Below are 13,659 nucleotides of genomic sequence, written 5' to 3'. Positions count from 1 at the left end.
TCCATAAAGTTTTATTTTACGAATTACCCTTGTGAAAATTTCTTACGTGTAATGAACTTTAGGAATTTTTGTGCAATATTTATTGCAATAGCAGTTCACCTATTTGTGTCTCAGCGTGCTTCTGAGACACCATTCTTTGTTTTTCAATCGTTATAGACCTGGTAGCACAGGCCTAATAGGTAGGCACCAAGAAACTGTTAATTCATTATTTAATTGTGTTATACAATAGTTTTGAACTTGTGGGATACGAGTGTGCACCTCTACAACCTTTCCTTGTCGGCATTTTCTAAAAGCCACATCACTGAAGTGAAATGGAAAAGCTCTTTACTCTTCACTTTAACGATCCTGGGGATTTTGGTGACATTTGACAGCCGATCCGGGCCACAAAACGGGATATACTTTTCTGTGCTTCTCTCCTGCTCTGCCTTCAAAGAGCAACATGGTTTTCTGCCAGCATGTAGTTTCATGCTGGATGAGAACCAAAGGGTTCCTACGGAATCCTCCTGACTTATGCGAATTTGGGTGATTAGGTCAAAGCGGAAAAATTCACGTTAAAGACCATAGATTATTTCTACGTAAATGTAATTTTTTCGAATTCAATCCACCCCCTCACCCCACCATACTTACCATTTGGGTGGCTGCCGCTTCTTCTGTACCCCTGTGGCGTCAGTTCCGTCCCTCTAACGCGGTCGGATCTGACACGGCAGGGTCCCTTTTTCTTTTTTGGGTCCCCTCTTCCAATGTCAAGGAAGCGGGAGACACCCCGCAACCCTGAAGCCGAAAATAACAAACATGGGCAGCGGGGGACACCCCCGCAAACACTGCTCCTCATGTTTGGTATTTTCGTCTTTGTACGAATGGTACTGGCCGAATTCGGTCACTTGTACCATTCAAACAAAATAATGTGGTCTTTTTGGGTCTTTCCGACTTGAGCACCTGCTAAAATCAGGCGGATTCCATACACATCCATTGTAAATGCTGCCTACAAAGCGCTATCTGGAGGCTGCAATTACAGCGTAATTGCAGCCTCTGGAAATATATAATACCGGATTGTAAAAATTAAGAGTATGGGTGATTTCACCTATGTTTTACTCTTCACATTTCCCTCTGTTTTGGAAATCTCCAGAATTGCACGGAAGGGGACCTTTTGCACAAAATGCAAACAGACACAGTTGACTTTCGTGCAATGGAGGAGGGTAACAGAAGGACCCTGGTGAAGTCCCATGGGCCACGTAGAGGCGTCATTGAGAGAGGGAAGTTGTCATTCGATGTCATTAACAATAGGTGCAGATGCCAAAGGCAGTGAGCAGCAGTAGAGTGGGGGACCAGGCAGAAAGAAAAGTATGTGTGCATGTGTGTGTCTTTTCAAGGGTTTGAGATGCACATGGACAATGAGGCAATTGCAGTTGGATAGTGAGTGCAAAATAGTGCAGAGGGCCACCTCTCGCAAAACCGGGGCAATGAGCATGACATTAGGGCAGAACTGTGTAGAGGAGTAGTTACATGCCTCTGCAGGAAATCCCGCCCCCTACCTCCTATATGTTGGAAGTCTGAGATTGTGCCATGCTTAACACCAGCAGTTGTGAGCATACCACGGCAAGTATTCGAAAGAAGGCACCCACTGAGAAAATCCTATCAAATGTATCCTAGAAGAGACGATAATCCGAGGGAGGAACTCCCTGAAGGAATATGAAAAGAAGTAAAAAGAGGAGTTGGTGACGTCACGAAAGATGAACATGATGCCGTGAGGATACTGGCTGAAGTGAATGCATGACTCTTACAGAAACTGATGATGTAGTTAAGGATCGAGTAAACTTTCATATGCAAAAAGAAGATTGCACGTGTGCGAAGTACTACAGAAAATGCGCGCCATTCAATAAATGTACAGATGCTGTAACGCAAGTAGATTAAGTAATCTTAGAAGCTGGCTATATGTAGTGAATAGACTGCAGGTGAAACCGCCATTGTATAGAAACTGGACATCACTTATCATCACCTGTCATTTAGTAAGCCAGGACCCAAGGAGAAAAAAGGCGGGAACTTTGTTGCAGCAAAAATAAGCTAAGATCGTGGAAACGAATGGCGACGCTGTCTGGCCTGGTATCAAAGCTGATGCAGCCAAGGTCGGTTACCTATTCTTGAAGGCAGCAAGTGTGCAAAGTTGAATCATCCCTTGTTGAGGTGCAAAGAAAGAAACCAAGCATTTCAAGTTGTATTCATTTAAGACATTTAAATGCTGCAAAATGGACCAACTCGTGGTCTCCTGTCACGTGAGCAAATGATGGAAGTAGAGTTGAGCGTGGAGTCCTAGAACATCGATAGTGAAAACCTGTACTCCCATGTATTCCCAGAGACAAGAATACTTTGCAAGGCCAAGTTCAAAGACAATCTTCATGGCAGAAGGCATGGATGATGAGAGGTGTTGGGATAATTGGGTGGAGAGGTAAAGTCAAGTCCACCTCCTGGCACCTGGGCCTAAGCTTATGTGCTGCTAAGTGAACTGAATGTTCCAGACATTGCACAGGCATGCCAACAAATTATAGAGGGCCGTATAACGAAGGGCCTTATAGTTTGAAAGCCAATGATATGCTCCGTACTTAATAGTGTTGAAGATGACATGTTTTAAAGGTAGGCATAAATTGTCCACCTGACAGTAGATAGCCAATCACGGTCCCAGCCCTTATAGAAAGTGTACTTAGATGTTCCCCTTGAACGTATCATAATCCCTCTTAGGTTTTTCTTATTTGCCACGTAGTATGATGTCATGTCTGATGTATATTTTGCATTTAAGGATTTATTTATGAGAAATGCACTGGGAGCTCGAGCGAACGTCCATTGATGTCAGTTGTAAGTCCTTGTTTTAGATAATTGTTAATAAAACAGAGTTGGTTCAATTATTTGGTGTCAGAGTTATTCTGCATCCCCATCCATTGCATGCACGATATCCAAAGGGCCATATGCTCAGCTGGAACAGAGTGAAAGAAAGACATGGGCCACAAAGCAGCCGCAGGGACCTCTGGCTGATGGTTACAAAATTGTAACAGCTTGCTACAAACTGTTACCATTTTGTAACTGTCAGCGAACGGTCCCTGCGGCTGCTTTGCCGATGCTGTGCACAGACCTGAAAGGCTTGGGTGGGGGGAGACCCAAGCTGGAAGGACTGAAAGGCAGTGGGCCCCCGGTGTGCTGGCAGGGCAGAGAGCTGTCCAGACTCCTGGATGCCAGTGGACACCAGCCCCCACTGTGGGCAAAGAAAGCCCCAGCCATGGTTGTGAGGAGTAGCTGTGAGATGACGACTCCCACCTCCATCAACCTGCCACATGCACCAGCCATGTCAGAATATCAAGTCTCTGTGCAGCAGCTGAACGATCTGCTCTCCAACAACAGTGGCTGCTACAACCTTCCTAGCCAGCACTACGGTCTACTCCCGGATCTACGTCAGTAATGCATGAGTAATGCCAGGCACCTGTTACTGCTCTCTGCGGATCAGCGATCACGCACCCACAGTGAGCCACTCACAACGCACCATCCCATCTGAATGCATGGTACGTCACTCTGACCCTTCCCTGGGTACTGACACCACTGCCCCACGTATGACACCAAGCTTTCAGCCACTCCCCATGCCCTACTCCAATCTGCCCATAGGCTGCCGACACACATTCCCCCCGGATCGGCACTACCCTCTCCACCTACCGTGCATAGCACCCTTTTCCCAATGAGCACCTAATTTTAAATTGCTTGTTTGTTTCATATTTCAATTAATACTGCCATTGAGCCCATTTCCAACTGGTCCCGATAATGGCATTAGAACGCCAATCTCAGGGTTCCATAGTTGGCAGCTAATACTTTAGACCACACCAGTTGTTCTACCCCACACTTCTATGTATGAGATCATAATTGTTTTTAAAATAACTGTGTGTTGCCTAGCCAGTTTCTGAAGACTCCTAATTCTGACAGACAACGGAAATAGAAACTCAGAAGAAAATGTGATCTGCCCAGGATCACACAATTTATGGAAGTAAGGGGAAACAGCCTACAAGTTAACCATATCTAGCAATCTTTGCAACATACTGATATATGTGTGCCCTTGCTTTTCTGCCTCCCATACATATGTGGTACTGCCATTCATAGAGTGCATAGAAATATTGATTACGTGTTCCCAACCTTTACCAGTACAGCCCCTTCCCCAACACCCTGCCCTCACATACCCTACACTTCTGCCTTAAGACGTGTGCATTTTTCTCTAACACACTCCCTGTCTGCAGTTCGTTAGCGAGGGTGTGGACCTGGCAAGACGAGGGAACTGGAGCATTAACCTAGCCACAGCATGCACATTCTTGCACAATGTATAATATCGGTCTGTATTATATCTGTCTGTATAATATCTGTCTGTTTGTGGTGAACTTATTACACGGGACAGCGCTGTAAATAGTTTATAGAGCAGCAAGGAAGACACTAATCAGGGTCGTAATAATAATCAGGTGGGTTGAAAGAGGAACCCCGAGATGGAGTAGAAAACGAGGAGACTAGGTGGGGGCAACCCTGGGAGTTCTCGGGTATGGGCCAAACAGAAGTCAGTGGCATCATTAGGGTTCCGACGACCCAGCCACCACTGCAAAGAAAGCTGTCACAAGTCACGCAGGAAATGGCTGTTTACACAGAGAACCTGTTCTGGGGAAGGTTGATAGCTTTACTGGGTCATTGATGAATCTTCAATATCTGCCAAAAAAGAACCCAGAAGACAGATCACACTCAATCTAAATCCCTCCTTGAGATCTCTTTAAACGTGCATCCAGCTCCAAGAAACACAAGAAAGATACAAACAGGAGGACAAGGGAAACACACAGAAAATCAGAATAGCTTCGGGGCCATTCTTTAGTTCAACTCGGAGAGACAAGGAGGACAAAATCACTATGTTAAATGTGGTGATCTTCGAAAGACCACTGTAGGTCCTGCACTCCAGACAATCGCACGCACAGCTGGGCTCCAGAAGATCATGAAGAGCAACAATACCACAAGTATGTCCTTTAATACCTTGACTACTTAAAAGCCTGTTGCCTCACTTGGTTCATTATTTGACCTTGCTCCTGAGGCAAAGAAGGACTTGTGTGAAGGCACATGTGAGATAGTGACCTACGAAAGCCACTCTTCATTCACTACTCTACATGTGATACAAAGGCTCTAGTTGCAGTCATACATTGTTCTCCAACTTTCATACCTCTACACCCTCGACATTGTTTCTGCTGTTTTGTTATTTAGTGTTTTTAAAGCGCTATACTGCCACAAGCATGGCCACATGGCTCTGAGTGACCATTTGAAAGTGCATTGCTGAACCTAATAGGGTTTCTGCTAGGCTGTGGTCTGGCGGCATACATGTCATTAATAATGACACAGTTATTATACCATTAATAGGTTAGGCTGCCCAGTCATGCTAGCTATTATTGCTGTGCAACACCTGGTTTCAGCCCTCTGTGCACCTCCCTACCCACTACTGCCCCTCCAGCCCTCGGTGCTGGTTGCAAGGGCAGATACAACTCTCCCTCAGGATTTGTTGGAATTCATTGAAATCAGTCAGGTCTGCCTCAGTCTCTTGCTCCTGAAGATGGGGTAAGAGGGCCCATCCTCACTGTATTTGGTATGCCATGAAGAGACGTGTTTGAGTACACATGGAGGAATGACCATAATGGGCCTTCTGAATATCGTCCACCGGAAAGTCTTTGCTCTGTGACAACCTGAAATATTTGTATGTGCATGATCTATTTCAAGTATAATACAGCGGTGTGTGCTTGTTCTTTTTTACATTGTGTAGATGGATTTCCCCATTGGCACCATCAAGGCCACAGTGCTGATAGAGAGTGTCTTGGCTTCCTTTGAGATGGAAGAAATACTGTACGAGTTGAGAGATCACTCTGCCGGCCTGAACTGTGGTCTCTGGGATTATTCTGCATCCTTCGTCAATAAATTTGGTAAGTTGTCCTTTGCTGATGTGGGATGATATAGCAAAAGTTGCCCATATTGTGTCCCTCCATGATAGAACTGGGGCCATCAGCTTGAGTGCTCGTGTGACTTTTATGCATACTGTTAGGACAGAATTTCATTTTTGGGAGTTCTAAAGGCCCTTTTTAGGGACCCCTTCCATCTGTTATTTTTTGGATCTGTAATCTATTTTTGTGGCCAGAAGGGTTTCTACTAAAGTCCCATTGCCACTGATACCGTTTCTGAATATATGTTACCATGGCAGCCCATTTGGCTTCTTAGACCGAGGTGCTTTTCACGCCCCCCACTTTGGCCCTTGGGGAATTTTATCACCCTACATTGGTTTTAGGAAGTAGACTGGTGCAGCTGCATGTTAATTTTGGCTTCAGCAGCGGTGTAAGTCAATTTACTGCTTTAGGAGCCAATGTACACTTTTGGTTACCATTGGGGTAATAATGTTTTTTTAAGTCCTGCCATTTTGTGTTAGAGGCCTTTCTTGGTCTACGAAAAACCACGAGGCAGACTTAAAATGGCTGTTGTGCACATGTGGGCTTATGGTGAGCCCAGCCATGCCCCCTCAATTGTGGTTTGAACTCATATAGACCACCTCCTGGCCCTGGGCCTGCCATTCCACATCCTGTGGGGTGGTCTTGGGTGATTGGCAGTTTTAGGGGCCAACCATATTGACTGGCCGCCTGATGCTTTTTTTAAACCCTTACTGTGGTTGTTGAGCTGGCTTAGGACAGCCTCAGTGAGTATGGGTATCTGTAGGGTAACACTCACTTCTGCTGATTTTTCGTAGAAGGCAGGTGGTTTTCTTACCTCCAAGAGGATTCCCCCAGGACCAGATATGGCCATACTGGTTAGACCCTGGGTGGACCTGTGGTTCTAATTTTCAGCTGGCGGGCATCCTTCCTTGTCCTTCCTCTTCCTCCCCCTAGTGCTGCCAGTTTCTTGGGCCCCGGCTTACCATGATGGTGCCGTCAAGTCTGTTTTACTGCTGCTTCCTTTATTTACCACCTGGGCCTCCCGCCTTGCTATTAGAGGCTGCTCACACCTGGAAGGTTGTTGGAACCCAAACACCCTACCTCTCCTGCTTCTTTGGGCTTCCTGGCTTACCCCAACATCGTCCCCATTATTACCGTTTTTTGCTGGTTAGGTGCCTTCTTTTGTCCATCGAGTTGCCATAACCTGCTTTGCTGGGTTCTTCTGCCTTTCTGGAGTCATCCTTGTCATGGCTTCGACTTCTGGTTGAAGGGCCCCACACCTAGGAAGTGTGATTCTTCTTTTTTGCTGTCTGCGTCATCCTTGGTTCGGAGTTCAAGTCCCTGGCTGTTCGGGTCCTGTAACCCCACCTGAAATGAAGAATTGTGCACACCAGGATGTTTTGGACCATCTTGGGGCTGGGTTAGTGGGTTATTCACAATACCTACCCCCAGGGATCACTCTGGTGTGTTGTTGAGACTTTCTGCAAGCAGGCCATAGCTGCTTTTTTACATTGACTTCCGTTGTGTCGGAATCCTACTGTGCTGCATCTATTGTCATGGCTGCTGTTTCTCTATCCTTCCTCTGGAGCTCTTCCTTAGCGTCCCCTCTGGTGACTCCTGCGTATTTTGACGCCATACTCACAGTTATGGGGTAGAACAGGGACTTACCTCGAACACAGATTTGCCTATTGGCTTTGACCCATTCATTGCTATGAGGAACATATTACTTACCTAAAACCCTTCCAAAATGACTGTAGGGGTACTTTCCTGCCCCTGGACATTTTTTCCTACATCCATCTTGGGTCCATTGAGATTTAGGCCAACAAGTGGCACTTTGGCACACCTGTGATCTGATGTACTTTTGAAGTATTGTATTCCACTGTTTGCTTATAAGAATTCCTGAGTGCAATGTAACTATGTCTAGTGTCACGGGGGCGTGGCTTGAGCAGCCATGGAGTAGGACGTGCTTCCTGTGTAGCTCCGGAGGATCCTACAGATGATCCGAAAAAACTACCTTTGAAAGTGCGCCATTGGTTCCAGAATTGATCACACACGCACGGAAATGTATGCTCTGCCCACTGTGTAAAGATTGAGAGTATCGTAAGCGGGAGTCGGGAGGAATTGCTCGACGAACGACGGCGGCAGTTCGGTCCATTGTCACACAAGATGGCCGACAACAAAGGAAACGACACTGGGGTACCTGAATAGGACGAATAGAGGCGGCGGCCACCGGGAAAGAACGGCAATGGCGAGGTGAAGACGGAACAAAACCCCTGGGGGCTGTGGGCCTTGGGTCGTGGAGGCTCGGGGGCTGGCCCGGACGGCAGGGGCCCGAGGGCAACAGAGGTGTGAAAATGCAGGCCGCACCACGACAAGCACGAGCAGCGCTTGCTCGGCACTGATCAGCAACTAGCAGCGGTGAGAGGATGTCGCGACTGCCCTGAGATCACCATGACGGTCGGTGAAGAGCGGAAATTACGATTGGGAAGGCACTCAGATGCTAGGGAGACCCAAAAGAGACCGGAATATGGCGGCGCGAGGGGCCGTGGGCAAGAATAAGAACAAACAACCCACGATGGATATTTTTGCAAAAACACAGCAGTCTCCTGCGGCCAGCGCAACCAAAGACCCGGTGGCACAGGCTGAGGGTGCCACAGCAGCCGATAACCATCAGATTTTAGAAGCCATCACGGAGCTGAAGGAATCTTGGGGGGTTGCGATGATGGACCTACGCACTTCCCTGGAATCTAAAATCGAAGCAGTGGGCATCGAAGTCTCCCTGTTGAGACAAGATGTCAGGGGACAGGCGGAACGCACAAGCTGTCTGTAGGGTGCAGTGAAATCTAACACAGACACCAGCACCAACAATGCAAAGGAGATCCATGTCCTTAAACAACAAGTGGCCAACTTGGAGTCTCGAGCAGAAGAAGCAGAGGGGAGAGCGAGGAGAAACAATATTTGCGTGGTGGGCTTGCCGGAAGGCGAAGAAGGCCAGGACCCGAACGATTACATTGAGAACTTACTCCTACAAGCAATTGGGGCTGGTACACTCTCGCAGGGTTTTGAGTTGGAGCGCGCACATAGGGCCCTTATGAGGAAGCCGAGACCAGGGGCCCCTCCACGAGCGATAATTGCTAAAATACTGAACTATAAAGACTGCGAGAAAATATTGGAATATTTTCAGAAAGGCGGAACAATTGAGAGGGCCTCGTGTACTATCACGACATACCCGGACTATACTATGCTGGTCCAAAGGCAGCGGTACAGCTATGTAACTATCAAAAGGAGGCTACGGGCTGCTGGGATAAAATATATGCTGCTGTACCCTGCGAAACTGAAGATCGTAAATAAGAGCAAATTGGATTTTTTAACACTCCGGAGGAAGCATCAACATGGCTGGATCTGCAGGGCTGCCCGGATCAAGACACGGAAGAGACACAAAATGGACGTGAAAAGTGACTCAGATACGTTATGCATACTGCCAGGGTGGTGAGCGAACATCCCGAGGGCACCTAAGCGAAGGCTGAGAACGATGGGCCTGGCTGTGAGAGGCTGATGTTCGATTACATATTGCTGATTGTGAGAGACTTGATGGACTGGAATATAGTGGCAGTTACATATATTTAAATTGTTTGGCAATGTGTAGTTCACTGATGTGCTATTGGAGAGCAGGGTGGAAGTACCCTACCCCCCGAATTATAGTTGTAGTTGTAGTAGGTTGGCCAGTAGGGCAGCCTCACCCTGCGGAGCTTCGAGTACATACGAAAGCCGGAAAGAGCTAGAAGCGGGGGAGCCTGAGACCCAGGGATGGAGCTGGGCAACAGTTGGGGAGGAGGGTGTTGGGGAAGGGATGGGAGGCGGGGGGGAGAGGGAACGGGACGTTTGGTGTGTTTTTGGTTAAAGGGGTTTTAGATTGGGATGCGAGCCTATATGGATTGGATTGGAACTTGAAGCTAAGCGATACCTGGGGGGGAGGGAACGGGACCATACTAGGTCATGGGAGACCTTAAAATACTCACATGGAATGTGCGGGGGCTTAATAGCTATTTAAAAAGGAACAAGGTTATGCTGCATCTGCGCAGGCAGAAAATAGACATTGCATTGCTGCAGGAAACCCACCTCACACGTGAGAGGATGGAGATGATTGCTGAAAAATGGAAAGGGGTGTTGGTGGGCTCATCTTACTCGGCCTACGCAAGACGTGTACTTATATGGGTAGCGCCACATGTCCCGTTTCAGCGGTTGCAAGTGGTGGCTGAGACAGACGGGAGGATGGCTATGCTGAGGGGATTGGTAGAGAACAGGGAGATAAGTATTGTTAACACGTACGCCCAGAACCAAAACACAGCGGCGTACATTAGGACACTGAGTGCGAATCTGAGCGTGTGTGTGGGTAGCACGGTGATCTGGGGAGGGGCCTTTAACTGCGTACTGAACCCGAGGGTGGATAGATTGGATGGGAAATTAGACAGACCGGCCCCTGCAGCCAGGGCGCTAAAGACACTGCTTGATGACTTTGGGCTGGAAGATGCATGGAGAGTGTGGCACCCTGGGGAAAGGCAATATTCGCATTACTCGGCCCCACAGAAGTTATCAATGAGACTGGACTATGTCTTTGCATCACCTGAGATGATAGCGGAGACGGCATACATAGAGTACAGGGCCAGGGTCCTTTCGGACCACTCGCCCCTGATTCTTGCTTGGCAATATTGCCCCCCGAGGGCGAGGATCCTGACTTGGCGCCTACGAGCAGAGGCGTTGAGGGACCCCTTCTTTAGAGAGGACTTGCGGGAGGAGATAGTGAACTATTTTGAAACCAACACTGGGAGTGTGGACTCGGCGGGGACATTATGGGAGGCCTTTAAGGTTGTCATGAGGGGGGCGGCCATGGCGAAATCCAAGGACCTGCAGTGGGGGGGTTTCAGCTGAACTGAGGGAGACGGAAGCAAAACTGGAACAGGCCTTAAAAGCTGGTGATGATACAGCGGAGAAACTAGATTTGATACTTAAGCTACAGCAAAAATGTGCAGAATATTGGGAGAGGTTGTGTAACCTTAATTATAAAAAGTGCATAGAGAGACAGAATGCGGGAGGCGATAAACCGGGGAGACTTTTGGCGTGGTTATATAAGAGTGAGACCCCCGGAGCCACAATTAGAACTATAGAAAGGGAAGATGGTAGCGTAGAGGATACCCAGGAGGGAGTTAATCAAGCGTTTGTGGATTATTATAAAGTGTTATATGGGGAAGACGGGGAAAGCAGCCGTGTAATGCTAGAGGAAATGCTGGAGGATATGGGGCTGCCCAAGATAAGCGAGGAGGAAAGAGAGGAATTGGACTCCCCGATTACCCTGGAAGAACTGGGGGAGGTGGTGAGGCAGTTGCCTACTAGTAAGACCCCAGGGACAGATGGGCTCCCAAGCAAATTTTATAAGGTATATATAGAAGAGGTCCTCCCCCCACTGCTAGAAATGATAACCGAAGCATTCGAGATGGGCCGCTTACCGGAGTCACTGAGAGAGGCGGTCATAGTACCTCTCCCTAAACCAAATAAACCTGGGCGTAGCTGTGGTTCCTTTAGACCGGTGTCGATGCTGAACCAAGAAGGCAAGATATTGACTGCAGTCCTGGCGAATAGACTGAAAAGGGTCATTAGCAAGTTAATACATCCGGATCAAACGGGCTATGCCCCCCATAGAAACATCACCAATAATCATAGGTGACTCCAGAGGATCATTGAGTTTGGCAGTGGAAGGGATGAGGAAATGGCAATCGTGTCCTTGGATGCGATCAAGGCCTTCGACTCCGTCAGGTGGCCGTGGCTGCTTGCGGCCCTGAAACACTATGGGTTAGGGCCTGGTTATGTGAGGTGGGCGAAGATTTTGTACAGTGAACCGCTGGCTAGAGTTAAGACAGGATCTGTGATTTCAGAGAGGTGGCAGCTTAGCAGGGGTACTAGACAGGGATGCCCGTGGTCTCCTATGCTCTACATACTGGCCCTGGAACCTCTTACGATCTATCTGCGGCAACAATATGACACTATAGGCATTGAGGTGAAAGGGGAGCGGCACCTGATTTCCCTATATGCAGACGACATGCTGCTGTACCTACGATTCCCAGAAGAAAATCTCCAGTACATCCTAGAAGTGATGGAGAGATATGCGGTGTTGTCTGGTATAGCAGTGAACCCCCAGAAGTCCAGCATGTTCCCATTGGGGGGGGGTACACGGGGATTCCATTGGAGCGATTACCTGTATTGCAAGTGCCATGGGCAGTTCGCACGTTTCGGTACTTGGGGATTAATATATACCACACTGTGGAAGAGGAGCACAAGTGTAACACGGAAGTGGCCATTAGAAACATCGAGAAGTGCATGCGGTTTTGGGCGAAGCTGCCTCTGGCGATGATGGGGCGGGGAGAGATGCTAAAGATGGTGGTCCTGCGGAGGCTCCTACAGTACTTCGGGAATATACCGTACTTGATCCCTAGGGGGTTTTTCACCAAACTGAATAGCATGTGTAGGGACTTTCTGTGGCACGGCACGCGGAACAGGGTGGCGTTGTGGAAGCTTCAGAACTTCCATGACAAAGGGGGAATTAAGCTGCCCAACTACGAGGTGTACTATGTGGCGAGCCAGTTGCAGTATGTTGCCAAATGGCTATCTGACGAAGAGACCTCCGAACACAGGTTGTTTGGGCAGGATTGTGCACCCTTTTATCTGAAAGAAGTAATGTGGGCACCCAGAGCGGAAATGGGGGGGGCGCCCTAAAATGATGCTACTAGGGTGGAAGGGCATGCCAAATGATGGGGGACCCGTCCCCATGCTCATCGCAGATGCCATTGGTAGTATTGACAGGGGCGGACGCTCAGCTGCGACTGATACTCCGGACCCACTGGGAACCGGCTGAGGTGGCAACGATGGGGGACATCTGGCAGGAGGGCTCCAGTGTTACTTTTGAGGGGCTACGGGAAGTAGCTGGGTTGCATGAAGGCCAGTACATTATGTACCACAGAATGGTACAGAGGATCAAGAGAACGTGGCCTGAAACTGTGCTGGGGGAAGAATTAGATGCCACCATAGACGTGATATATGATATAGCTGAGGGGGGTCATGAGATTTCCAGACTGTATGAGATGTTGATGTCTAAAGTGGGGAAGGAGGTCACGCAGTTGAGAATGGACTGGGAAACGGAGGTTGGGGCCCAAATGGGAGATGGGATGTGGGAAAGGGCACAGGGGTATCATAAGAAGGTGTCTAGAAACACGAGGCTCAAACAGATACAGTTGTACATAACACACAGGGCTTACATGACGCCTTGGAGGATATCGAGGTTCGAGAATGCAGGTCGGCAAGCATGCCCCAAATGTGACGAAGAGAACGCGGGCATGGTGCATATGTTCTGGTCATGCCCGATCATAGAGAGGTTCTGGAGGGGTGTAAAGGAGAAACTAGGAGGAAGAGGGGTCAAGATAGTAGTGGATACGGTGTGGGCCTGTCTGCTGGGAGGGTTCCCAAGACCCCAGAAACTCAGGAACGTAAGCAAACTAAGGGACCTGGCTTATGTGCTAGAAAAAAGAAGGATTGCCATGTGATGGAAGTCATGTCATGTGCCGAGGATAGAGGTGTGGTGGAAAGACTTGCAAAAATGGGCAGAAGCCGAAACCACGGCATGGCAAGAAGCATGTGGCAATGGGGG

General features: G+C 48.4%; 1 protein-coding gene across 6 annotated transcripts in view; it reads left to right on the top strand.

Moving 5' to 3' along the window:
• The window catches only part of LOC138516167 (malate synthase-like), a 494,080-nt gene that overhangs the window by 267,542 nt on the left and 212,879 nt on the right, over positions 1-13,659 (top strand). For all 6 annotated transcript variants that reach the window (XM_069631088.1, XM_069631089.1, XM_069631087.1 and 3 more), the window contains one exon: positions 5,810-5,966. In XM_069631088.1, the coding sequence (XP_069487189.1) occupies positions 5,810-5,966 (157 nt within the window). The remainder of the gene's footprint in view (positions 1-5,809; positions 5,967-13,659) is intronic.

This window comes from Ambystoma mexicanum, chromosome 6q, assembly GCF_040938575.1.
Source record: "Ambystoma mexicanum isolate Mex_15411 chromosome 6q, UKY_AmexF1_1, whole genome shotgun sequence".
Classification (NCBI taxonomy): domain Eukaryota; kingdom Metazoa; phylum Chordata; class Amphibia; order Caudata; family Ambystomatidae; genus Ambystoma; species Ambystoma mexicanum.
This window is presented reverse-complemented; position numbering and strand designations above follow the sequence as displayed.